At 48.7% G+C, this 25406-nt stretch overlaps 1 protein-coding gene across 4 annotated transcripts in view; it reads left to right on the plus strand.

The window, feature by feature from the left end:
• The window catches only part of Arhgef10 (Rho guanine nucleotide exchange factor 10), a 97784-nt gene that overhangs the window by 46919 nt on the left and 25459 nt on the right, over positions 1-25406 (plus strand). For all 4 annotated transcript variants that reach the window (XM_036209522.1, XM_036209523.1, XM_036209524.1 and 1 more), the window contains 11 exons: positions 1537-1614; positions 1858-2037; positions 4086-4202; positions 5699-5791; positions 8679-8849; positions 10187-10332; positions 11815-11987; positions 22754-22869; positions 23359-23486; positions 23630-23730; positions 25223-25344. In XM_036209522.1, coding sequence (XP_036065415.1) covers positions 1537-1614; positions 1858-2037; positions 4086-4202; positions 5699-5791; positions 8679-8849; positions 10187-10332; positions 11815-11987; positions 22754-22869; positions 23359-23486; positions 23630-23730; positions 25223-25344 — 1425 coding nt within the window. The remainder of the gene's footprint in view (positions 1-1536; positions 1615-1857; positions 2038-4085; positions 4203-5698; positions 5792-8678; positions 8850-10186; positions 10333-11814; positions 11988-22753; positions 22870-23358; positions 23487-23629; positions 23731-25222; positions 25345-25406) is intronic.

Here is a 25406-nt window from a genome sequence, read left to right on the forward strand (position 1 = left end):
GAGAAACATTGAGCATAGTGAGATACACCCCAGTACTGGGGAAGCAGGCCTAGGACTCCTTCCTGATGAGCAAGCTACCCAACTGGTGAGCCACACACCAGCCAAGTGCCTTATCTCAAGAAAATTAAAATGACTGGGGATGACAACACAAGATTGATCTCTGGCCTACACTGTCTGTCTGTCTGTTTCTTACACACACACACACACACACACACACACACACACACATACACACACACACACACACTACACACAATTTCTTTAGATATTCTTGGAAGGTTTATTGTCTTCTTAGTTTTGTGGGTTGAATATGTAGTCCTTTTTGTAAGAGAGCAATGACTGTCTCATAAATCATAGTTGAAATCTGAACCGCCTTGAGTTTTTTGGGTGGAAATGATTTCTTGGCCCACTAGGTGGCATTGCAGTATCTTCAGATAATGCCATTTAGCAAGTTGTTTGCCCAGAAGAGTTCTGGTGTGTGCGTGTGTCCACATCATGTGTGACAATGATGTGTGTACAAATGGATATGTCGAGCATGAGTGTGTTTGTGAGTGTTGACTTGAGGGTAACTCTACTGTGGTGTTATGTCTTATTTTCCTTCTATTGGCAGTTGACACTTGGGTAATGACAGTACCAAATGTCATCGCTGGCATTTTACAGACATGTTACAGCCATACGCTAATCCTTTATATTCGCAATGAAAAAGAATCAGAAAATGCTGTGTTTTAAATGCGAGCAGCTCACAGTCTCTCATGAGAAGATCACACCTCTCGTGACAGGGGAGAATTAAAACGCTGCCCAGGTGGGTCTTAGCAAACAGAGTCAGTTCTTCCATCTTCCCAGGCTTCTGCTCGTCTATAACTTAAGAATAATGATTTGTAGGTTGCTGTTGCTAGTAGCATTATTTGATTGAGACCGAAGCTTTTCTGCCCTCTGTTATATGTGAAACGGCACGTCACTTAACTGACTGGTTAATTCACATCACGGATGTTGCATAAGCAAGTGTTATTCTATTTGTCTTGCTGTTGTTACAGTTTATAATTTGGGGTTTAAAAGGTGACAGTTGTATCAACAGAGGTGTATTTTATACCCACCGTGTTACTTAGTTAACACACCACTTAAAACATTTCCTCAGAGGTCTCCTTAGTTTTAAAATATTTTACGTTTTTTTGAGACATGGTCTCACTGGGCAGCCTGGCTGGCCTGAAACTCGCTATGTAAAGAGCATTGCCCTTGGACTCACAAAGACCCACCTGCCTCTGACTCTCCAGTGCTGAGTAAAGATGCACACCACCACATCTGGCAGAAATGTATTGTGTGTGTGTGTGTGTGTGTGTGTGTGTGTGTGTGTGTGTGTGTGTGTAGCTGAGGGTCGAACCCAGGGCCTTACGCTTGCTAGGCAAGCACTCTACCACTGAGCTAAATCCCCAACCCCCAGAAATGTATTTTAATTAACAAGCTTTAACCTAGAAGTAAAGTTTACCAGTGTGTGTTCTGAAGCAGTTTTCCACCATCTTGCTTTCACGTTTCTGACAGGTTCTGAGGAGGTACATCCTGGGTTCCATTGTTGAAAGTGAGAAGAACTACGTAGATGCCTTACGAAGGATTTTGGAGGTACCTCAGCACAGTGCCGCATATTTCACACACCCTTCCTTACCCCTGTGTACATAGTTTTTGTTGTGTATGTTTTGTTTGGATGTTTATGGCCAAACATACACAAGTTTGAGAAATTCTCCGAAAAGTGTTAAGTGTTGTGACTGTGGGCTGACAGTGAAAGTCACGTGATTTGTTTGGAAGTGAGAATAACTCTCTTGCCACCTTGGGTGACTGAACTGTCCGTCCTTGTTTCTGGTTCAGCAATACGAGAAGCCGCTGTCTGAGATGGAGCCCCGGCTCCTGAGTGACAGGAAGCTCAAGATGGTGTTTTATCGTGTCAAAGAGATCCTGCAATGTCACTCCATGTTCCAGATCGCACTGGCCAGCCGTGTGTCTGAGTGGGATGCCGTGGAAACAATCGGCGACGTTTTTGTGGCCTCGGTAACTCAGCAGACCCCATTCCCCCACCCTCCCTAGAGCTTTGTGGGTTCCTTTCGGGGTGGCATCCCTTCCCAGAACCCCAGAGCCCATAAGGATGCATGCTGCTCAGTTAGTGCCCTGACCCAGTTTGTACCTTCAGGGAAGGAGCAGGGGCCCCTTGCCCAGGGGCCAAAGGGGACTGTGCAGAGGTTTAAGACAAAAGACAGGTCCAGAAAGGCTTAAGTGTACACGCTTTATCAGGTTTTGGGTGCACAGTCATTTAACTGAGTCGTGGGTTTGTCCCTGAGCGAGGGCCCAGCCTGTGTAGTAGTAAGGTCACCAGGCCCCTTCCTGATGGAGGTCATACTTTCTCTACACGATAGTTTCTATGCCTGGTGACTGTGTAAAACGAGGCAGAAAAAAATACCTGGATGTTTTCCTCGAACCTTTGTTCTTTGGCCTGGGTGTTTTGTTATGGGGCTCTAGGATTTGGTCCTCCATGTTGCAGGAATATAATGCTGGGACAGCTTGCAGGTGACATTTCCTGGCATCAGGAGCAGCCCCCCAGAAGCCAAGGGCACAGCGTTTGTGTGTCACGGATTTGGAGTCATTTTATCTTTCCTCTTCACGGGGGGGGGGGGGGGGGGGGGTTACGCACAATGCGGGTTGTCTCCCTTTCAGTCTGGACGTAGATGGCCATGGAGGAAGTAGATTAGCTCTGTGATGATTTAAGGTCGCTGTCAAAGGGATAGAAACGTGAAGCTTTGTGGGAAAAGTACTTGGATACTTAAATGATGCCACATTAGTAATGTAGCAAACTTTTGACAGTTTTGTTTATTTCTTTTTTTTAAAAAAATATATATATGTATTTTTAAAGATTTATTTATTTAGTATACAGAAGAGGGCACAAGATCTCATTACAGATGGTTGTGAGCCACCATGTGGTTGCTGGGAATTAAACTCAGGACCTCTAGGAAGAACAGTCAGTGCTCTTAACCTCTGAGCCATCTCTCCAGCCCAGTTTTGTTTATTTCTAAATGATGTTTTATTCTTTATTGTGTGTGTGTTGGGGGCGCTCATATGGAGGCCAGAGGACAACTTTTCGTAGTCAACTCTCTTCTTCCGCTCTGTGGGTCCTGGGGATTGAACTCAGGTTGTCAAGGCTTATGGGCAAGCACTTCTACCCTCTGAGTCACCACACTGGCCATGTTAGATTATTTTTTTGAGACAGAACCTTGCTTCGAATCCCAGGCTGGCCTTGAATGCTAGCGAGGTGTCCTGCCTCAGCTTCCTGTGCATGAGTGCCAGCCGAGCTCTTTTCTCTTGTATAAATACGAGATGAAGTGGACAGAACCAAGCACATGAGTTTCAGTGTCATGCGCGCGCGCACACACACACATACACATACACAGACACGCACATGGACACACACATGCACACACAGACACACACAACATATGCACACACAGACACACACACACACAGACACGCACGCACACACGCACATGCACACGCACACGCACACGCACACACACAGGTTTACCGGAAAGCATGCTCATGTCGGTCACCTGGCTGTCCCTGGTGACACATGGTGCCTTTGTGAGAGAACAAGAAGGTTGGTGCCAGGGGCACCACCAGTCCTGCCTCATCCTGCATCTTAAAGCCTTGGCGTTTGCGGGAAAATAGGGGATGTTAGCATATGGGTGTCATAGCTCCACCTGGGGAAGGGGTCGGCCTTACCCTGTGTTTCCAGAGGTAGGTTGTGCCCCAAGGGAGGGTGTGGGGGCCACTGTGTGATGACCCTTATTCTCTTGGAAGCTGTGTCTGCCAAGGAAACTGAGCTGGCTGGCTGAGCTCCTCTGCAGCCAGGAGGGTTTCCCTCCTAAACTCAAAGTGCAGGAACAGGTAGGTGTGTTGGGGTCAGGCCAGGCGTGTCCAGCCAGGTAGACACCAAGTGCACTGCAAATACACAGGAAACAAGAACCGTGTGTAGCCACAGTGGTTTGTCCTGTGAAAGCATCATGAAGGGCATGTTCTAAGCCATGCCTCTCCCAATCTCTGTTCTCCAGTTCTCCAAGTCCATGGTGCTGGATGCTTACAGCGAGTATGTGAACAACTTCAGCACAGCCGTGGCCGTCCTCAAGAAGACGTGTGCCACAAAGCCCGCCTTCCTGGAGTTCTTAAAGGTAAGCCCACTTCCCCTGCTTGGGGTTTGAACTGTGTCTTATGACAAGTCCCATATCGAAGTGCCTTGGAACGAGGCTGGACCGAGCCGTGCCTTGAACGTGTGGTGCCGTTTATTGTAGCGAGTCGATACCATCAGATCCCCGGGTATCGGGAGGTCTGGGGATTTCAGGCTGTATCACAGCTTTTGAAGGAACTTTTGTTTGCTCACCTTAGAAGCGTACTTACATGGAAATAGATGTAAAGGAAGTTGAATCAGAACCCGCAGAGGACTGGGGCTCCCATCTCAGCATGGTGTCAGGTGTGACAGTAGCTCACGTCTAGATTACAGTTGGAAATGATCCCCCTTCCTGAGACAGAGCAGTAAGCCAGGGCCTGGAAAGGCTGACCCTGGGTGGAGGGGCCTGCTGGATATGTGGGGTTTGTTCCTCCCGATGTCAGGCTGAGAGCCCCAAGCTCTTGCTGCCTTCTTCCATTTCTCAATGGAGGGCATTTCCCTGGAGGTGCTGGTCTGCAGGCAGGACTCAGAGGCCTCCATGTGAAAGCCTCCCTGAGGCTGATGCACAGTGAACCAGACTGAAGTCCCCTTCAAGGACCTTGGGCATCCCTGCTCAGTCTCATTTGAATGACAAAGCCTTAGAGCACCGTGTGTTCTTGGTCCTTGGACTGTTTTCTGGCGTCTGCTGCCTGGGGTGAGCAGACACAGGGCACGTGTTCTTGCTTACACTGATGTCCGATTTAAGGTGGGACACTTACCCCCCTTTTCTCCTACTGAACACAGCTCAGGTCCCCACTGCACCGCGGTCAGCTCAAAGAGGGCTCTCCAGAGGTTAAATATCCTCTGGCTTTGGAGAAGCTGAGCTCTGTGTCCTAGAGCTGTGACATCTTTTCCTAGAGGGAACAGAGACATTACCGAGTTAGCAAGTGATTTCCTCTGAGGGTTTTGTCAGGAACTTGATAGAAACTGTGGCATTGTGGTGGCCACAGTCCCTCCCGGTGTCCTTCCCAGGGCCAGGTGACCTTTAGTCTAGGCCTAGCTAAGCCTTGCTGTTTACTGTGCATTGACCTCACTGTGTGGAGTTGTTATAAGGAGATGTCCCAGGTGTAGCCCCGGGGCCAGGGCCAATCAGGGCCTCAGGCGGTCCAGTACTGATGTCTCCCTGGGTGCTCGGAGATGCTGGTCAAGGTGACTGATGAGTGCTGGGAGTAACTTTCTCTCGGAAGCGGCAGAAGGGGCCACACCTCTGTAGCAGACTGGGCCAATATGGAACCCTAAGAATACTGGGAAGTATATCAGGGCCTGAAATAGCTGGGTATGGCCCCTCCTCAGGCCAGCGTCAGCCATGAGTCCTCCTAAGGGTTGGGGTAGGAAGTGTTTTCCCTATGTTCTAGAAAGTTTTTTATTGAGCGGCCTGTCCATCATCCTCACTCTGTGTGCAGCAAGGACACAGCTAGGCTGACCCACTGCTCACACTGACCCTGTCCTTCTTCCCCATAGCTGAGCCAGGATTCCAGTCCAGACCGCGTCACACTCCACAGCCTTATGATGAGGCCCATCCAGAGGTTCCCGCAGTTCATCCTCCTACTGCAGGTATGCCGGTGAAAGACCAGGAACAGGTGTGGGTGGGCCCCCCAAGGCTCCCCCTCCTTCAACAATTGCAGACCTCCTTTGCAGCTACAAGTAGATGGGCTGCCCCTAGAGGAGTTGGTCCCTAATCTGTTGCTGTCACAGGGGATAGCAGGGCACAGTCACCAGCAGTCACATAGGCAGCGGCTGTGGAGACCAGAAGAGGGCACTGGAACTGGACTGAAGGATGGTTGTGAGCTGCCATGTGGATTCTGGGAACCAAACAGGGTCCTCTGCAAAAGTGGCCAGTGCTCTTAGCTCCTGAACCATCCTTAGACCTGTTAATTGTTTGTTTTTTGGTGAGGTTTTGTTTTTGTTTTTTGTTGTTTGTTTGTTTTTGGTATTGTCTTGTTTTCTTTTTGTTGTTGACAGAATGTCATGTAATTTATATGCAGAGCAAGGACATATTGGTCATGAAAACTGGAGCCTTTGGGCTGTTTGTGCCGAGATCTTTCCCTGTTAAAAAGACAGAATGTTTAGGGGGAAGTTGATCATCAGAGGTTCAGGCGATGTCCACGTCTTTCTACAGCAGAGTTGGCCAAAGTGGGAGAGTTAATGGACCAGAACAATAGGTGTTGAACATTAAGGAATCATAAGCAGCAACGATGAAGGACTGGCTGAAGGGTTGCCTAGGAGCTGTGTGAAAGGCCGCAAGATTGTTCGTTCAGAAAAGGCTACCATTGGCTCCAGGGGAGCAATCTGTTGGCGTGCATTACCTACGCAGAAAAAGGCACCAGTGTGATATCACAAAGATGGGTGCTACATGATAGAGAGCCCTGCTCAGTTCTGAGCAGGGGTGTTTGTCATGCCTCTCAGCCCCTCCAAGAAACATCCCTGAGCCCTGTTTGTAGCAGAGGGTGGAAGCCAGGTTGTTCCTCTTCCTCCGTGTAGTGTGTGTCTGTTGCACAGAGCGTTAGCCACCCAGAGCCCCCTGGAGCTGGAGTCAGCCCTCTCAAGTGCTGCCGCACCTGCACCCGCTACAACTTCCTTCTTGGGACCCAGCTTCTCTCTCTGGCCATGGTAAAGAGGGTTCAGTGATTGAGGCCCTCCGGCAGGCTCTTCCCCCGGCTCCTCCCCAGTAATTTTCCTCTGCATTTGCTGCACCGTGCTTTGTCAAGCGTCAGTCCTGTTTTCAGAGACGTCCTTTTCTCTACATAGCTGTTCTCAGTGGTGAGCTTAGAGCACAGAGTAAGAGACGCTGTGAACTGGGCTGTCGCTAGGGTTTGTCCTCCATTTTCAGAGCACAAGCAGAGTAGGCATGGTGAGAGGAGAAGGCCTTCGGACGGTTGAGCGAGCCTCATCTTCCATCATCTTCCATCTCAGCTCCCTGCGTGTCCACTCTGCTCTCCAACAGAGTCATCCTGTCCTTTGTAGCTCCGAGCCAGGCACCGGCTGCTCCTCTCTAGTGGGGCGAATCTGAAGTGGTGTCTTGTTAGCAGGAGGCTTGGCCTTCACTGGAAGTTCACTGGTTAGCCCATCCGTCCAGCAGTTATCTGAGCTGGATCTTGGGGCACACTTGCCGAGTCTTCTCCGATGGCACCTGCTGCTTCACCTTCCTGTCGCATTCCAGGGATGTTCTGTGCTTACACCTCTTGATCCAGCCTTTGCCAACTCCAGGCTTATCTTGTCCAGAGTCAGCAGCTCTCTTTAGCCTCCCTGAGAGTGGAGAAGTTAGGGTCTCTTCACTTAGCTGACTTGAGGAATGCCGTATCTGGCTAGTTTGATTTTCTCCCTGTATCAGCATCAAGACTGTTTGTGTCTTTACTAAAGGAGAACATTGAATTTCTCTCAAGGGCTTAGAGATCTCTTAGTTACTGCTGCGTACCAGGTGAGAGAGCACTCGGGCTGGCCTTGAACTCACTGTTCATCTCAGCCTTGAACTCTTGACCCTCCTGCCTGGGCCTCTGGCCTGCTGGGATGGCATGTACCACCACACCTGGCCCCACTTCTAGTTTTTGCTTTAGAGTGAGAAGTTTGAGACTCTCCAGAGGTCACTGTAGGATTGTTGATTGACCTACTTCAGTACTGTTGTATCTCTGGTGTTAGGGGGCCCAAGGAGAAAAAGGAGGTTCAAGGAGTGGCCAGTCAGCAGGTCAATAGAACACACACATTTATAGATTAAGTCCACAGTCTTTGAGTGGTGTGGGTTACGGTACCCCAGAACAATTGCAACAGAGGCATCAAGCACTCCGTAACAGGATGATAATGGAAAAGCTTGAAATATTGTGGGAATTACCAAGTGGGCCATGGAGACTCAGCGTAAGGACATGCTGTTGGAAAAACTCCCTGTGGATGAGGTGGATACAGTGCCATGGCCTCAACCTGCCAAAGACTCGGGGTCTGAGGAGCAGAGTGGATGTGCGGCATGCCTGCGTGGTACCATGTGGCGAGTCTTCTTCCTTAAGATCGGGGCCTTTGTCAGGAGTGGACAGACAGGGCACACAGCCCTGCTGGGTGAATTGACCTTGTGAGTGTGGTCGGTGCCACAGTCGCGCATTTAACACTGCTTGGGAACTCGGGGAGTAGGTGCATTTGCTTGACTACTGATTCCAGTAGAAAAACGCAGGCTGACTGTTCTGTCCTGGCCACTGTTGGCTTTCTGAGATGGTGGTATGTTCCTATGTCGGGCCCACACTATGTAGTTTTTCATCAGTAGTTTCATTTTTACACAGAGAGCTGACTGGATATTCAGCCAAGTGTTGAGATGACTCTTATCCCTCTCTGAGTCCGGACTCTCCTCCAGGGGTGGCTGGCAGCCCATGTCACTCCAGCTGCCAGACTGAGTGGTCTGTTAACTGTGGGGGTTGGAGGCGTCTTTGCCGACCACACACACCCTTCCTCCTGCTCACAGGACATGCTGAAAAACACGGCCAAAGGACACCCCGACAGATTGCCCCTTCAGATGGCGCTGACGGAGCTCGAGACCCTGGCGGAGAAGCTGAACGAGAGAAAAAGAGATGCTGACCAGCGCTGTGAAGTCAAACAGATCGCAAAAGCCATAAATGAAAGATACCTGAACAAGGTCGGAGAGGGTTTTCTCGGCCCTTTCATGCTAACGAGCCAGGGTTACAGTTTCATTGACTACTAGGGTAACTCGCTCGGCTCGTCTGACTGTGGTGGGGAGGGCCGGGAATGCCTGGGAATGCACGTAAAACCTTGACCTCTGCCCACATGGTTTCTCAGGAAAGGGCATCACAGACTTGGTAGCCCCTCGTTTGGATCCAAGAACCCCCAAAAGTTTAAGAACCACAACTCTTAGCTTTAGTTTCAAAACCCCATAATTTGTTACAGATAGCTGTTTGTCTTTATCCTCCAGTGCTGAGCTGTCTGTACCCCAAAAATCTGCCCTCCTTGGCCGGGCTGTTTGGACTTGCTCTTTACAGAAGGATTTCTTGCAGCACACCACAGACCTTCATAGGCTTTCACATGTTTGTTTAAGGCCCTGTCGTCTGTGGGGAGGAGTCAGTCTACCTGTAGGAGCCATGCTCACTTGTATGGTGTTATTCATTGTTAATACCACATTCATTTTCTCCTCGGCGGGGGAGATGTCCTGCTTGATGATGACATCCGGTGGCTTCCTGCTGAGGAGCTCTGGCTGTGCATTTTGAGAGGCATTTCTCTGATTTCTCAATGACCGAAAGTTTTTGAATGGAGAATTACAGTCGGCTATGCTCTCTTGATATAGTTTGAATCATTTAAAGTTGAGCATCTCCATGGTGCTTGGTGTGAGAGCATCCTGGGAAGGAAGACATACTGACCGCAGCCTGGAAGCACCTGACCTTGATCCTGTGCACAGGCCATGAAAGGCCCCGTGATGATGTTGGCTTCTAGCCGGTTTCTGAGAGCTAGGCCGTCAGGTAGTAGGCTAGGCGCAGAGGTGGGCCAAAGGTGCTGTTTCCTGTTATGAGCATGAAGTGACATCCCATGGCACTGATCCATGTAGAGCATCCTTGCAGGAACTGATGTCTCTGTGGTTCAGTGACACACAGAGTGGCAGACGACAGGAAGACCAGATACAGCCCCTGGGAGATGTAGCTCAGTAGTGGAACACTTGGTGGGTTGCAGGACGTCCTGGGTTCAATCACTGATGGCGGTAAAACAATTACAACAAGTTAAGTGTAGATACAGACTCACCTTTCACCCCCAGTGCTGATGTCAATAAGACGGAGTTTAAAGTCACACACTGAGCCCAGTAGCTTCCCTGTGAGGAGAGAGCAGGAGCTATGGACCCTTCTTACAGAGAATGAGTCATATAAAACATGGACACTGTAAGGTTGTATATTTCGGGAGTCCCCTATCCCTTCTCCTTTGCCTGAACCCAGAGGTAGTGACTGTGTTGGTGTCCTTTTGAACACTCAGCTCCTCAGCAGTGGAAACCGGTACCTCATTCGATCTGATGATGTGATTGAAACGGTTTACAACGACAGGGGAGAAATCATCAAGACCAAAGAACGCCGCCTCTTCATGTTGAATGATGTGCTCATGTGTGCCACTGCCAGCTCACGGTAAGAACAAGCCCAGGCCATGTGTCGTCGGCCTTATAGTATGTCGACATGCCATGTACATCAGATAACGAGAGAGAGGCTGCGTTCAATCCCTCACCTGAACTGCACTGAGCTGTGGCCAAATTCAGTACCTTAATGAAAGGAAACTCATTGCAAGCTTTTTGTACAGTAGTAGTAGTAGTAGTAGTAGTAGTAGTAGTAGTAGTAGTAGAAGTAGAAGTAGAAGTAGAAGAAGTAGTGTTAGTATTAATTTTATTATTATGCCTTGCTGAGGGTGGAACCCAGAGCGTTATACACAGACCAATCTGGGACTGAGTTGTTGAGGGTCAGTGAGTCTGCTGGTGGAAATCAGGTGTGTACAAGTGAACTCAGGTAGGCTGGTGCTGGAGCTGGCCCCGCATTGCGCCCCTGACCTCCCTTGTCACCTGTGGCTCTCGGCTGTCATTTAGCCGATCCTCTAAGTATACTTCGGATGGGTGTTTTCCAGCATCAGGATGGTTCCCCAGCACATAGCTACTGTGGGAAGCTGAGGGAATCTGGGAGGGTGGGATCCTTGCAGGTTGATGTGGAGCCAGCAGGTGAGAGGCTTCTACCGACCTCACAGGAGCCGTCGATGAGCCTTTGGTAATGCACAATGGTCTAGCAGGAGTGCCTGCACCGTGAGGGTGCGTGGCACCGCATCTGGACTGTCCCTCCTGGAGAGCAGGCTGGGAACCGTGCAACTGCGCACCTCCATCACATGGTGCTTTATTGTCCAGCATCACCCTTGTGGATAGGTGGCCACCCTCCTCCCACTACCACAGAGTTCCGGCAGAGAGGATATGTGGATGACACTTGAGAGCCAGAGTCACCCCACTTGCTAAGCCTCTAACTCCTTGTCAGCAAGTGAAGGGCACTGACCATGAGGGTCAGGCTGGCCATGCAGAAGCTGTCTTGAGCACCCTCAGCAACATGGATGTGCCTGTGCATAATTGCATGAGCTGTGGGCTCTGCTGCTGTTTGGTCATAGGTGTTTCTCTGTGTTTGTGTTCCACGTTGTGGTAAAAAGAAGAGAATACATAGGTTTTTGTTTCACCTCTGTATACTCAACAGATGCTTCAGTCATGGAGTGTGGGATGTGACTTAATTTTATTAATTGATTATAATGTAGCCATATAAGAATAAAGGGGGACGCTAGAGTCAACCCGGATGGAGCTATCAGAGAACATCTCTGCACACTTGGGACACTTTGTCCCGACTCCTGGGACGTGGTTGCAATGAGTTGTCAGGTTCTGAGTGAGAGACTGTGGAGAGGATTTTTTTTTTTTTTTTTTTTTTGCCCATCTTGCTGGAGGCCTTAGCTGGAGCCAGTGACTGCTGTTTGCAGAGGGATCCTGAGTGCCTTGGCAGTTCCACTGTTGCTCAGCGATACGTGACAGATGGGAGGCATAGGAACTTGGCCCCGTGGCCACCGGTAAAGTAACAGCCTTCTATTTGTTCTAGGACCTCACACGAAAGCCATGCTGTGATGAGCCAGAGGTACCTGCTCAAGTGGAGTGTCCCTCTAGGACACGTGGATGTGATCGAGTACAGCGGTAGCTCTGGCGCCGGGGAGCACAGGCACCATGCCGCACACGCGCCTGAAAGCCTGGCCGTGGTGGCCAATGTGAAGCCACGTAAGTGACGGTCCTGTCCACTTTCCTGGGAGCTGTGGGCAACGTGAGCTCTGAGCCTGGCCCTCCCTTCCTCCCCTGGAGCTGGAGTGCTACATTTCTTGGGATGTCAGTCTGCCGCCTTGGTCTGTCTGTCAGTCTGTCTGTCTGACATGACAGAGCTCTCTCTGTCTCTGCATTGCGTTGTCTACAAGGTGTCAGACGACCTTGGGCAGGCTCTGCTCTGTGCTGGCTGGCTCCTTGTTTCTTCAGTTCCCCATGGGGAGCTTGTGTGTGTGGCCTTCACAGTGAAGGGGTGGCGGTGCTTTGGGAATGGCTCAGCACTGCACAGTAGTTGGGATTGCTATTACCAGTCATGGTTCGGACTGCAGCTTTTGATCTGAGAGCAGGAATCATTGCCTTCCCCTCCTCTTCCATTTTAAACCTGACTAAAGACTAGCTAGATTTAATGCAGTGGTTGACCCCAGCCTCTGGACCAATGAAACCACAGTGAATGGGAAACTGTCTATAAATCTTAACGAGCATTAACCTTTCAGATTAATTTGTTTTTGACACATCCAGAAACATGAAGGCAGGCACTGAAACTTGGCCTTTCTGGTTGGGCATGAGCATTTAGGAGAAGATGGAGCAATAAGTATCCGACCTAATCCCCTTTTCTAATTCCCAGAATGTTGACATGTGGTCATCTATCTCAGAGGCTAGTTCTCTGAACATAGTATCAGTTAGTAGACTCTTGAATGCTGACTGTAAGTTGTACCCCCCACTTAAGGCAGCATGTTCCTTTATCTAGACTCCCCACTAGACTTGAAATACCCAAGAGTATCCTAGAGCACCAAGATGGACTTCAGACAGATGAGCAGTGTGAGGAGGGAAGGGAAGAATGGAGGGGGTAGTGCAGGAAGAGAATGATTTTTCAAATTGTCACAGTTCATTGGAATTGAATACATCTTTCCAAGTGGTCTCGAGAATTCCCTTAAATTATGCAGCAGTGTCGGTTGCAAGTGGTGTTGTATCTCTGAACAGATGACTGTGTTTAATATTGCTGTCAGTGTTAAAGTGTGTTTGTAGCTGAGATTGCTTTTCAGTGTCCAGATGGCTATTGATAATTCTGATCATCTGTGGACACACAGACTTACATTTTCTTATTGTCTTTCTATTTTGTACGAAGCAAATGTAGAATGGGGTTAGAATCAGTAAGAAACGTTATGAGAAAGTATAAAGCAGGATGATTTGACCAGCTCCTGTGGACGGAAGAGCTAGAAAAGGATTCCTCTTGTTGGAGGCCTGTGTGTTGCAGCGACCTCTCCGTCCCAACTACTATGCAGAGCTGACTCATCCCGGAGCACCTGCCTTCTCTCTCCCACTTCACCGTGAAGGCTATGACAGGAGCTAACACAGGGAGCTGAAGGGAAGAGGAGCCAGCCAGCTGGGGGCTGAGCATGCCCACTGCCTGAGGATGAGGTGTGGGGTAGGATGCTAAGTGTGGAGCAGCTAAGGGGAGCTCCTCCCCAGGAGAGGGGAGCTGTCCTCACTCCGAGCTCAGGATCACTGCCTTTCTGCCTTGTTAAGAGGAATTTGCAAAGTCCTTGGAGACATGCAGATTGCCCTTTGCAGGCACGTGTCGGTTTTGTGTCGTTAAGACAGCACTAAGTAAAAGCAGTTTCTTGGGGCATCCTTTTACACCCTCTCCAACAGTCAGACAGTTGTGCTGTCTTCCAGAGATTTGCTGTCTGCTCACTGTGGATGAACCCACGTCCTGGCATAGTATGTCTCATCTCGCTGCCGCTGATATTGATGGTGGAATACCATGCCCTTTGAGGTGGCAACTTAGTGGGTGGGTGACTTCATCTGTTCATTTCTCCCTTGGTTTGCTGTTCCTTATCCCCCAGCTTTACAGCGTGCCATGTAGAAGGCATCTGTAGGACGAATTAAAGAGCGTTGCAGTTTCCAGTGGGCGTTGCGGTTTAACGAAGCATTGTTCTTCACATTTATTTATTAGAAGCCCGCGATGAGCCAAGCACCGAGTCCTGTGAGCCACAAGCAAACCTGGCACCGACCAGGCTGTCCTGCCACACAGAGGCTGCACTGTGTGACACATCCCAGAATAGAAGCAGGAATAAAAGCTTTGGCAGATAAAAGGGAGACCGTGTTCTCAGAAACAGTGCCTTTAAAACGAGCTGCTGGGAAGACATGGGGCTCTGCAGATGGAGGTGGGCACCCTGACTGACCCTTGCATGGGTGCCCTCAGCTGTACTGGCCTGGGTACTCCTGAAGGAGCCATGGTTCTGGGGCAGCTGTGGAAGTCCAGCCAGCCCTGTGGTCTGTGGGAGACTGCCCCGGAGCTGCGGCTTCAGTCTCAGGAACATAGGGCTGGAAAAGGCCCAAATTATCCACTTGCTGCTTGGGACTCAGTGCATCTTCATCTGAGTGGTCCGCATAGCAGTGATGACTAAATCTTGAAGGACTCCATGAGTGTGTGCTTCCAGATTGTACTTGCCCACTTGCTGAGGTTTAGTTGTATGCCACATATGTCTAAAATGTTTCATGTGATGCTCTGATACACATGTGTCAAGTGACATGCAACCAAGTTGGTTGGCTAGTCATCACCGTTAGCAGGTACCGGTTTGCTTTTCTTCTCTTTGGTGGTTAGGCATTTCAGATGTATCGCTGGTGAGATGGCTCAGCAGGCACTTGCCACCGCCAAGCCTGACTGACCTGAGTTTGACCTCTGCTGCTTCCACGGCGGAAGAGAGAGTCCACTCCTTCAAGTTGTCTTGTGCAGGCCTCAGTGATGGAGTGTTCTCCTGCATTTGAGAGGTTTGCTGCCGGGCAGTGATGGAACATGCCTTTGATCCCAGCGTTCTGGGGCCAGAGGCAGGTGGATCTCTTGAGTCAAGCCCAGCCTTGTCTACAGAGTTCCAGGACAACCAGAGCTACACAGAGAAACCCTGTCTCATAAACACACACACACACACACACACACACACACACACACACACACACACACGGAAAGAGGGAGGGAGGGAGGGTGGGAGTGGGAGGGAAGGGGAGGGAAGAGGAGAGAAAGTTTGCTCCTGCTGCAGCAGACAGCATGCTTGCTGGCCTATCTAACTAACCCTAGATACTGGGAAAGGGCTGAACTGGGTTCATCCAGATTCATCTCATAACAGGGTCAGCCTGTCTGTAGGATCAAATGAGCTGCCCTCCAGCCTGCCAGTCAGTCACGCCAGCACCAGGCTGAACTGATAATCCGCTCACTCACAATGGAGGCGTCCCTGGGTCTTGCTCCTGCTTCCTTCCAAGTTTGGCCTCTCTCTGTGTGCTCTTTTCCTCCCCTTGGGTTTGCTGTCTTGGGGCACTTGGAGAAGCTAGGTTTGGAGAAGCTAGAAGGTAGAAGTTCTCGTTCTCATTGAAGTCACAGGACTTTTGTGCTGTTTGAATGACTGTAACATTCAGTTTGGGAAGCTGGGTCTGTTGTTTTGTGTTGGAGGCAGAGTGTGGGTGTCACTGCCTAGCAACCAGTGCTGGGAAAGGGTGAGACTGTGCCAGCAGAAGCAGCAAGGAGCTGGCCCTGCACAGCTTCAGGCACCCAGAAAACAGGCTCCCACTGGGGGGCAGGGCACGAGTGTTAGTCTCTTTGAGTTTCCATGATCATCTTTGCACATAGAGAGGGGCTTGGGAACCAGTGAACTGGGCTCCTCCAGGGACCCATGGGTTGGGTTAAGTGTTGAGATCCTCTGAAATTACTTTGCAAAGTGTGTCCTTTTCTGGGGTAGTTTAAAAGGTTTCGCTGACTTTTCAGCCTGTGGCTCATGGTTGGGAAGACAGATTATGAACCGTCTGTTGGGATGCTGCACACTAACCTGCCCTCTGCACACTGATGATACTACAGCAGAAGCAGGTCCTGGGTGGTTAGTTTGTACTGGTTTATCTGGCATATGGTCCACAGCTAACCCGGGGGCTCGGTATCTATGACCTCACGTGACTCTGGTCCTCCTCGCCCAAGTAAGACCACATCCCCTGGTGCTGCTTATTATGAGTTGTTACTATACTTAACATACTTACGTCAGATAATGTGATAACTTGACATCTGACTTCAAAATATAATAATTGAACACGATCCTCAGTATTTCCGTCTCCTTGAAAATTGTCGTTCAGCTTTTGGTTAACACATTGTAATTATAAATGTTTGTGGGACCCAGTGTGACAGTGCAGTACTGACATACATCCTGGCTGAGCTGAGTACTTAATGCTACCATCTCCTTGTCCCTGCTCTGTGTTTGGGGCTTCTTGTCACCTCTCTTCCCGTTATCCACGGGTTGTTGTAAACTGTAGTCACACTGCACCATGCAGAACTTAATACTTCTGTCTTCAGTCCCTCTTTGGTCTCCCGCTCCTCTCCCACCCCTCGCCTCCGAAGTACCTCGTCTGTATTTGGACCCTCTGCTTGCCTTCCCCCCATGGTGTTTATCTTTCTGTGTCCGCCCTATGCCACTTAGCACGATGTGCTCCATTTCCATCTGTTTCACTACAGATGTTGGGGCTCCATACTCTGTGTCATTGGATGCAATTTTCCATTGTGTGTGTGTGCCATCCATTGCCCGTTCTGCCTGCTGATGGGCACCTCGGCTGCTTCTGTGTCACGGCCCTTTTGAGAGGTGCTGAAGCCAGCGCAGGTCTGTGTGACTTGCTGACTTGATTTCCCTTGGATAGATACTCAGGGTAGGGTAGTTGGAGCATATGGTGGGTTTGCTTGGGCCTTTCTGGGGAGCCTCCGTGCTGTTCTCTGTGCTGGCAATCATCCCCCTTTCTCCGCCTCCTCACCCGCATTTGTCACTTATTTTTTGATGGCAGCCATTGTCACTGGTGTAAGGTGATGTGTAATTTGGTCTGCCTTTTCTGCGGTGATTAGTGATGTGGAATTCTTCTTTGTGGACTGACTCATTGGCTGTTTGCGCATCTTATGTTTTAGGAATGTCTGTTCAGCTTACTTGCCCATTTCTAATTGGATTGATTGGATTTTTGTTACAGACGGTCTAGATGTTAGTCCTTGTCACATGATTGGTCTGCGGCATCTTTTGTCTTCTATCAGTTGATTGCTCTTTTTGCTGTGTAGAAACTTCTGTTTGGAGCCCCCTATGGTACTAGACCAGGCCCTCTGGATAGGAGAGACAGTTGTTTAGCTTGAACGGTTTAGGGGGCCCCTAGGCAGTGGGATCGGGACCTGTCCCTAGTGCATGAACCAGCTTTTTGGAGCCTAGTGCCTATAATGGGACACTTTGTGCAGCCTTGGTGCAGAGAGGAGGGGCCTGGACCTGCCTCAATTGAATGTACTGGACTCTGCCGACTCCCCATGGGAGGACAAGGGAATCTGTGGTTGGTCTGTAAAATGAATAGAAAATCTCTTAATAATAAAAAAATGAAAAAAAAAGAAACTTCTCAATTTGATATAATGCTTATTCTTCTGTTTTTGTTATCTGTGCTTTGGGGTCATGTGTAAAAACCCCTTGCCAAATAGTTCTGGAAAAGCTAGTTATTCACCTGCAGGAGGTTGGACTAGTTAGAAAATTCAAGGTATAAGCTGAATGGAATCTTCTGTGGCAGACAAGGAAGGGACTGTGTGGCTAAGTCACCAGTAAGGACGTCTAGAGTAACCTACAGTAACCCCGCTCAGTGCACACAGAAGCCGACTCTGAACCCTGGTGTTTGCTCTCAGGAGCAGTTAGGTTTGAGAAGCCTGACCCCGGGGAAGTGGCCCCGTGGGAAGGGGAAGACAGGGACACAGACTGGAGCTGGTTGCTATGCCAGAGGATAGCAATTCCTTCCAGTTCCTGCTGATTCTCTGGAGCTCTGGGAAAATCAGATGGGGTTCTGAGGAAAAATGTTTGCCTGGCAGCTCCGAGGGACAGCACGTGGGAGCCTGTGGTGACTCACGGCTGACTGCTTCCCATCACACCTGCTCCCTGCATCCTCCACTTTACAACCCACCCCCAGTGGAACAGCCTTGTCTGGGCCTGGGAGCCCTCTGCCCCTGACATCCCTCCACCAGCATCAGAGAGATTTCAGCTTCCAGACTCGCTGAGGGTCATGTCTGCGTCCATACTCCCACCCAGGTCATTGTAGACGTCCTTGCTGGTGACTTAGCCACACAGCCCCTTCCTTGTTCCACATAAGATTCCACTCAGCTTACACCCTGAATTTTCTAACTAATTCTAGGGATTTCCATAGAAACAGGGAGGGGCGGGGAGGGCAGGGTCCGTGAGAAAGCCAGGGAAAGATGCGGAGCTATTGTGTGCCGACCACAATAGAGAATCAACCCACAACATCTAAAATACTCAGAATCTGTCACCAGGTAACTGGAAACCAACGCTAACAAATTTTCCGATTGTGTATTTTTACGTGATGGAGTCTGGACTGGAAAACAACAAGTTCTTTCCTGCAGGGAAGCAGCATTGGAGAGCCACTGTGCTCTGAGGTCTGTGCAGCTGGTAGTTTTTGCCATGAGCAGAGGTTTTCTGGCTTGCTGCCCAGCATTGGGATCTTCCATAGTGGCTTCCTGTTCTTCTTCTGTGTCCCCAGCGTCTGCCGCTCATGCTCAGGTGCCACTTGGTACATTTTCCTGTGCTGGGCGGAGGCAGACACACCCTTGTGGTCTCACTATAAAGGTCTTTAATTCACCAAGGAGAAAGTTGCCTCCCTTCCTGCCCCAGATTCACAGCAGTGATGGTGCATGTGGGTGTGCGCACACACACAGGTTTTCTTTTTTCTTTTCTTTTTTTTTAAAGTTGTGTTTTAAGTCGAGGAGATGGCTCAGTGGGTAAAGTTCTTGCTGTGTAAGCTGGAGCCACAGTGCAGACCCGTTGTCTCTTCCCTGAGTGGGCAGGACACGGTTGGCTGTGTCTCCACATTCCCTCTCTTCCGAGGAGGGTCTCCAGGTGTCTGGGAGGTAAAGTGAGCAGCCTTACCTCAGATCCCTCTGTTTCCTGTCGACATCTCCCCTCCTCCCGGGGTCTCTCTGCTCAGGTGTGACGGACCAGCCGCCGCTTTTACGGCCCAGGGCACTCTTGAGTAGGGAGAAGGGAGACACATTAGCCAGAAAGAGAGGGCTAGCTGACGAGAGGAAAGACAGAAACACAGGACAGCCTCGGGAGGGCCTGGGTCAAAACCCACTCGCCCTGCAAAGACCTCCCCCTTGTGAGTTACAACCAAGTGTAGACCCTTCCAAACACCTGGTACTCAGGCCCGTGGTTCAGTCATCCTCTGTGCAGACCTGCTGGGCAAAGCCACCCAAAGGGGCTCCAACACTCAGGACGCGCTGCCTTGACCGCCCGTCACTTCTTTTCCTTGAAGGGAATGGAGACTCGAGGAAGAGCCTAGATATGGCTTCGGGCCTGAAGGGATCCAAGAAAGGCTGGATTAAGTAGAAAAGTATCCTCGGTTTAAACATGGGGCTCACTCACGTGTGAGTGGGAGGGAGAAATGGTCTCTTTCAAATCCAAGAACAAATGGCATGTTCTCACATGCTCAGCTTAGAAACACTTGCCGGAGAGTTGGTATCTGTTCTAGTTTATCACCTTCTTCCCAGAGATGGGAAGTGGGGAGGCTGGAGCAGAGGCCCTTGGCAGCCTGGTACAGACCTGCCTTCTTTGCAGTCTTCCGCTCTGTGGCACTTGTTCTGGCGTGACAGCCCAGGGTGTAACTGTGACAGGGGTGGACACTTGTCCTCCAATCCAAGGAGTTTCTCCTATAAAGGCTCATCAACTGAACACCAGTATAAATAAAACTATACTAATTTGGGGGCTAAAACTAGATATGGGTTATGGTTAGACAAAGGTATAGTGATAGAGAACAGGGCCAAGGAGGGGGCATGACTCTGGGGGGGGGGCGTGTGAGGGAGTTCCACAGGTGATGGGAGTTGTTTTGTGAGCCGTAGAGCTATTCCTGGCCTGTGGGCTAACTGAAGAGTGTGGTGAGCATCTAAAATGTACCCTGAAATTCTTAGAGCTGCCTACCAAAAATCAAAATCAACATTTATTAATAATGGTAAAGCTAATGGAAAATAGATGCTGATCAAGAAAGTTAATTTATAGCATTTATAGTATCACTACAAGTCTGGGTTCACAGTTTATTCTCAAAAGTTTATTATATCGTGAATGTAACAGATGAGTTGCCAGATAAAAATATTTTGACTTGTAAGCATAATGTGTGTGTGTGTGTGTGTGTGTGTGTACATATATAGTCAGTGTGTGGATCGTAGATGAACAGGTGTATGTACATAGATGCACCTAGCACATTTACTGCATCGATTGAGTGCATTAGTGATGAATTCAGAGTCACTAGAATTCATCAGTGTTTCATGAAGGAAGGAAACCAAGGCCCTTGCCCCTGGAGTGGTTTAATCAAGAGAGAGCCCACGTTTGAGTTTTCTGTTTCTCTCCCTGTCTTCTGTCTCTGGTTAGTGTAGAATTTGTCTGTTGTATGAGTCTGAGTCTGTGCCTTCCTGAAGGCTGTCTTGTCTGTCCCTGTCTCTGTGCCCCACACAAAAGGCTTTTGCTCTGTTTTTTATTGAACAGCACAGAAAGGATCCCATGGGAAAGGAACGAGGGGCAGTTTACAGACATCTTTAACAGTGTTTTACAAGGGGTGAAGCTTTGCCTAGTGCACATGAACCCTACTGACCTAGATAACAAACAAACAAATGCTATCAGATAATTATCTATGTGCCACTTCCAGCCTTTGTGGTGGAATTTATTGCATAAGGTTGCTTTCAACCTATTTGCTGTTTCCAGGATTGATTACTATAACATATGTACGCACACACATTGCCCTCTGGGTCAGGGACATGGAAGAGTACATATCTTCAGATTAAAGCTATGTATTAACTTGGGTTGTAAAAGTTGATTACATGGGAAACACAAGGCAAGTAAGGACAGTTACATTGTCCTCTTAAAAGCACATTAAACAAACAGGCTGAGTATACAGTACATATCCATGTTGAGTCTTAAGTAACTTCAAGATGTATTGTTAACTAAGCTGTGAGGTCTAGGAAGTTCCAGTCTCTCAGAATGCAAGAGATACTTTCATAATAATACATTGCCACAATTTACTCCTCATGTGGTGAAACTTCAAGATTCTTGAGAGGCACCTAATTCAAGAATGCACGAAAGGTGATAAAATCAGGCCTATATTCTGGTGGTGTCTTTGACATAGATAGAGTGCTTTGTCCTTAGTGAGACAGTGTGTATTTGAGACACATATATTTAATGAAGCCTTTATCATGGGAAGCTTTGACACAGTGACATATTAGACAGAATGAAGGATGGGACAAGCTGTGTGATTCTCCGGACAGTGCAAACTGAACTTGCGGACTTCAGTGATCAGAATCACTAAGAAGCTGAAGGTGTTAGCAGCAGACCAGACCCTGAGACCCAGCTGGGCTCTGCTAAGCCTGGAACCCTCGAGGCAGGGCTGTGGCCAGGCAGCCGGTCTGCTGAGACTCGAACACCAAGGCCCTGATGCTCTCTTCAGCCCCAATGACTCTGGCTCTGAATCGGCTCTTTCCCTGGCTGGCCCTAGATGTTTGATGTGCTGATTATGTGATATAGAGGGTGAGAAAGGGACAAGAGGACACCATGCTGGTTTGCAGCATGGGTTTGGAGTGTAGTTCTGAGTGCAGATCCCTCTTGACTCTCTGTGACCTTGGGTGGTTTCCAAGTCAGCTTGGAACCAAAAGAGGCTGAGGGTCTGTTCTCAACAGTCACGTACCTCTGGGGTCTAGAGATACAGTATTTGCAAATCATCCTCCTGTGCCCCCCAAGCCTTCTGTAAGTGGTGGAGCTGGCCTAGCTATTGGGGGTTGGCTGGTAAGAACTGACTATAGACACACAGACAGCATGGTGCTCATCACCTCCTGACTCAAGTTTATGGAGAGAGCCATTTTTGGGACTTTCTAAATGTTTTAACTTCAGGGAAATCCTTAGGGAACGCTATGGTGTTGGAAACCTCAGATATTAGAAATTTGATTCTGATTAAATTTTGTATCTGGGTATTTCTTACTAATAATGATTACATTTAAAATGAGGGGACCTGGGGTACAGCTCTGTTGACAGAGTTGCTTTCCTAGCATGCATGAAGCCACGAGTTTGATACCCAGAACTGTATAATACAGCATAGTGATGCATGTTACAATCTTAGCAATCCTGAGGTAGAGGTTCAAGGTCAGCCTCAGCTACTTAGGAGTTTGAAGAAAACCTGAAATACATGAAATTCCCTTGTCCATCTGTCTGTCTGTCTCTCTCATATAAAATGTTGTTCAAATTCTGAGACATTCTATAAGATAATTCAGTGGTGTCTTTCAAAAGAGTCAAATTCATCAAAGACACACTGAGAGGTCTGTGGGCAGGTGAAGGCTAGGACACTCGAGGAGTTCAGGGACCTGGGCTGGACCAGCATGAGAACAATGGGAAAAAGCCGGTAGTGTTTGGATGTAACAGGACAGTGAGTTCTGTGTCATCCTGAGCATCGAAATATACAGTTCTGTGAGGAAAGACACCAACGTCGTGGAAGGTAGATGAAAGGCATCATTCTGTACATGTCAGATTATTTCAAAATAGCAGTTAGCAAAGGAATAACTCCCAAATGCTTGAAGCTATTTTTTTTTTTTAATTCTAGATCCTCCTCAACTTTAAAAAAAAAAACAAAAAAAACTAAAATTTGTTTTGGTGCCTCCCAAGCAGGAAGTGATTCTCGTCTTTCCTTCCCATTTTCAGACAAAGTTTACATGGGGCCGGGACAGTTGTATCAGGATTTGCAGAACCTACTGCATGACCTGAACGTTGTTGGCCAGATCTCGCAGCTAATAGGAAACCTCCGTGGGAGTTATCAGGTAACGTGGCCTCCTGGATGGGATGCTGTGTGGCTTCCAGATCTGTGAGCGCAGGTTTGTCTCCCAGTTCTCCAGGATCGAGTGCTTGGATGTCTCTAAGGACTAGGTCCAGGGCTGCTTTCCATTGTTCGGGGTGGCATAGCTTTCCTTCATGCTGCAGTATTTATGCCTCAGTTATATCTCTGCATGACCAACCCTAATGGATTCGCTTTGTAATTGGATATGAATATGATTGAGTCTCCCTGGGGGTCTTCATCATGTTAGCACTTTGCTTTTTCCCTTCTCCTAAAAGTGTGTGTAAGCAAAGTGATCTGGCTCATCCTTGTAAACACCCCCCTTGGCAGGATGAAGCAGGAGGATTGCCATGAGTTTAATACCAGCCTGGACTACCTAGTGAGTTCTAGGTCATCCTAGGGTAGAGTGAGACCTTGTCACATGGACAAGGCAAAATGCAATAAAACCTAACAAACATGTATGTTTCCTCTGTAGAATTTAAACCAGGCGGTAGCCCATGATTGGACGTCAGGCTTACAGCGACTGATCCTGAAGAAAGAAGAGGAAATCAGAGCCGCTGACCGCTGCAGGATTCAGTTACAGCTCCCGGGGAAGCAAGACAAGTCAGTGATTCAAAACACAAGTGTAACGGTTCTCTGTCATACCTGCTTTCTGGCTTGGTGATTGCATCACATGGCGAACTGTGCACAGTCATTGTATGTGCTCGAGTGCGGTCTGTAAAGGGAGCGCTTCTCTTCTCTGGCAGGTCAGGGCGGCCCACATTCTTTACCGCCGTGTTCAATACATTTACCCCTGCCATCAAGGAGTCCTGGGTCAGCAGCCTGCAGATGGCCAAGCTGGCACTTGGTAAGACACAGGATTTATGCTAACTGGGCACTCTCCCTTAAGAAATAGATGTTTCAGAGTCATCAGAGAGGTCGTATGATGATGCATACACCTGGGAGGGTAAAACTGGGGTGGAGAGAGAACTTCCTGTGGCTTGGAAGCATAGCTTTAATTGGAAAAATTAAGTTAAACAAGAACATTCCAATTGCTTCTGTTGTGATAAGACATTCTTGTATATTATGTCTACAAGGGTAGGCCCTTGGTCCAGAGCTTGAAACCCTTGGCGTGGGTCAGCTTTCAAGCAGCAGGAAGCACACACATCATCTCAGCCTCTGCGCTAACCCTCCTGTGACGGGGTCTAGTGTATTAACACCTTGTCACTCAGGACCTCCAGCTCTAAAAATAAGACCCATGATTTTTACTGTGGTTAGAAGTGGCTTTATAACTGTTTTCTGGTTCTTCTGTCTATTGAGCCTATGTAGGTAGGTAGGTAGATAGATGCATAGGTGATAGGTTGGTAGATGGTAAATGATAAGTAGGTTGGCAAATCGATAGATAATAGGTAGTAAGTAGATAGATGATAGGTAGGTATGTAGATGATTTATGACGGAGAGATAGATTGATAGACAATAGGTAATTAGGTAGACAGATGGAGATTGATGGTAGGTAGATGGGTATACAGACTGAAAGATGAGATGGAGGGAGGGTGGCAGATCCATTTCTGTATAGTTTGTATAGAATTTATATACACGGATTTCTTACTCAGCTTGCTGGATAGGCATATTAGGTGACATATAAGTAAGTGCTGGTGTGTGTCTAGGTGTAGATGTTGGTGTATGAGACTGATGACCTACCTGTATGTGGGCAGGTGTGTGCACTCATTTATGAAATTCTCTTCTAAGTGCAGAAGGTCTGAACCATCACCTAAGCATGAAACAGAGGTAGGCTGTTGCTGGCCCCTTAGAAAGCAATGGTTAGTGAAAAGAAAAAATGACTTTTATTGTGAAAGGGAGCCTCCCTGACCTGGCTGAGGACAGGGACATAGCTCTTTGTCCTCTCCTGGATGATTCCCTGGGTTGTGTCCTATAATCCAGGGGATGACCCCTTGTGAAATAACATGGCAGTAAGCGCCCTTCTGTCTTTACTCAAAGCTAAGATGATCGCTATCTTTAGGAGCAAGTTATGTCTTCATGTTTAAGAATTTTTCACTGAGTCTGACCAGCTCAGCTGCTTAAAGGATCCAGGCCTGTTGGGTGGACCCAGCTCCTGATACTGGTGCATTCTGTTCAGGAATGGATCCAAGTATGAGGCCCCATGACACGGTGCAGATTAGTCTGCCGTGGTGAGAGTTTACCTCCCCCAACCTCCAGTTAGGGAAAGGCAGTGTTGTTTCCCAAGACAAAATCATTTTTGCTCACGAGCCTTGGAGTGTTGGGTACAGCTGTTGGGACATGAGGAGGCACTCACATTCACCCCAGCAGCTCAGCTCTGCTCTCTCTGAATGTGCCCACAGAGGAGGAGAACCACATGGGATGGTTCTGTGTGGACGACGATGGCAACCTAGCCAAGAAGGAGACGCACCCTCTCCTGGTGGGACACATGCCTGTGATGGTGGCCAGGCAGCCAGAGTTCAAGGTGAGGGCCCTAGGCGATACCCGCTTTTGTAGAGGATTTACCTGGGGAACACTGGTGTAGGA

Source organism: Onychomys torridus, chromosome 17 (assembly GCF_903995425.1).
Source record: "Onychomys torridus chromosome 17, mOncTor1.1, whole genome shotgun sequence".
In the NCBI taxonomy this organism is placed as follows: domain Eukaryota; kingdom Metazoa; phylum Chordata; class Mammalia; order Rodentia; family Cricetidae; genus Onychomys; species Onychomys torridus.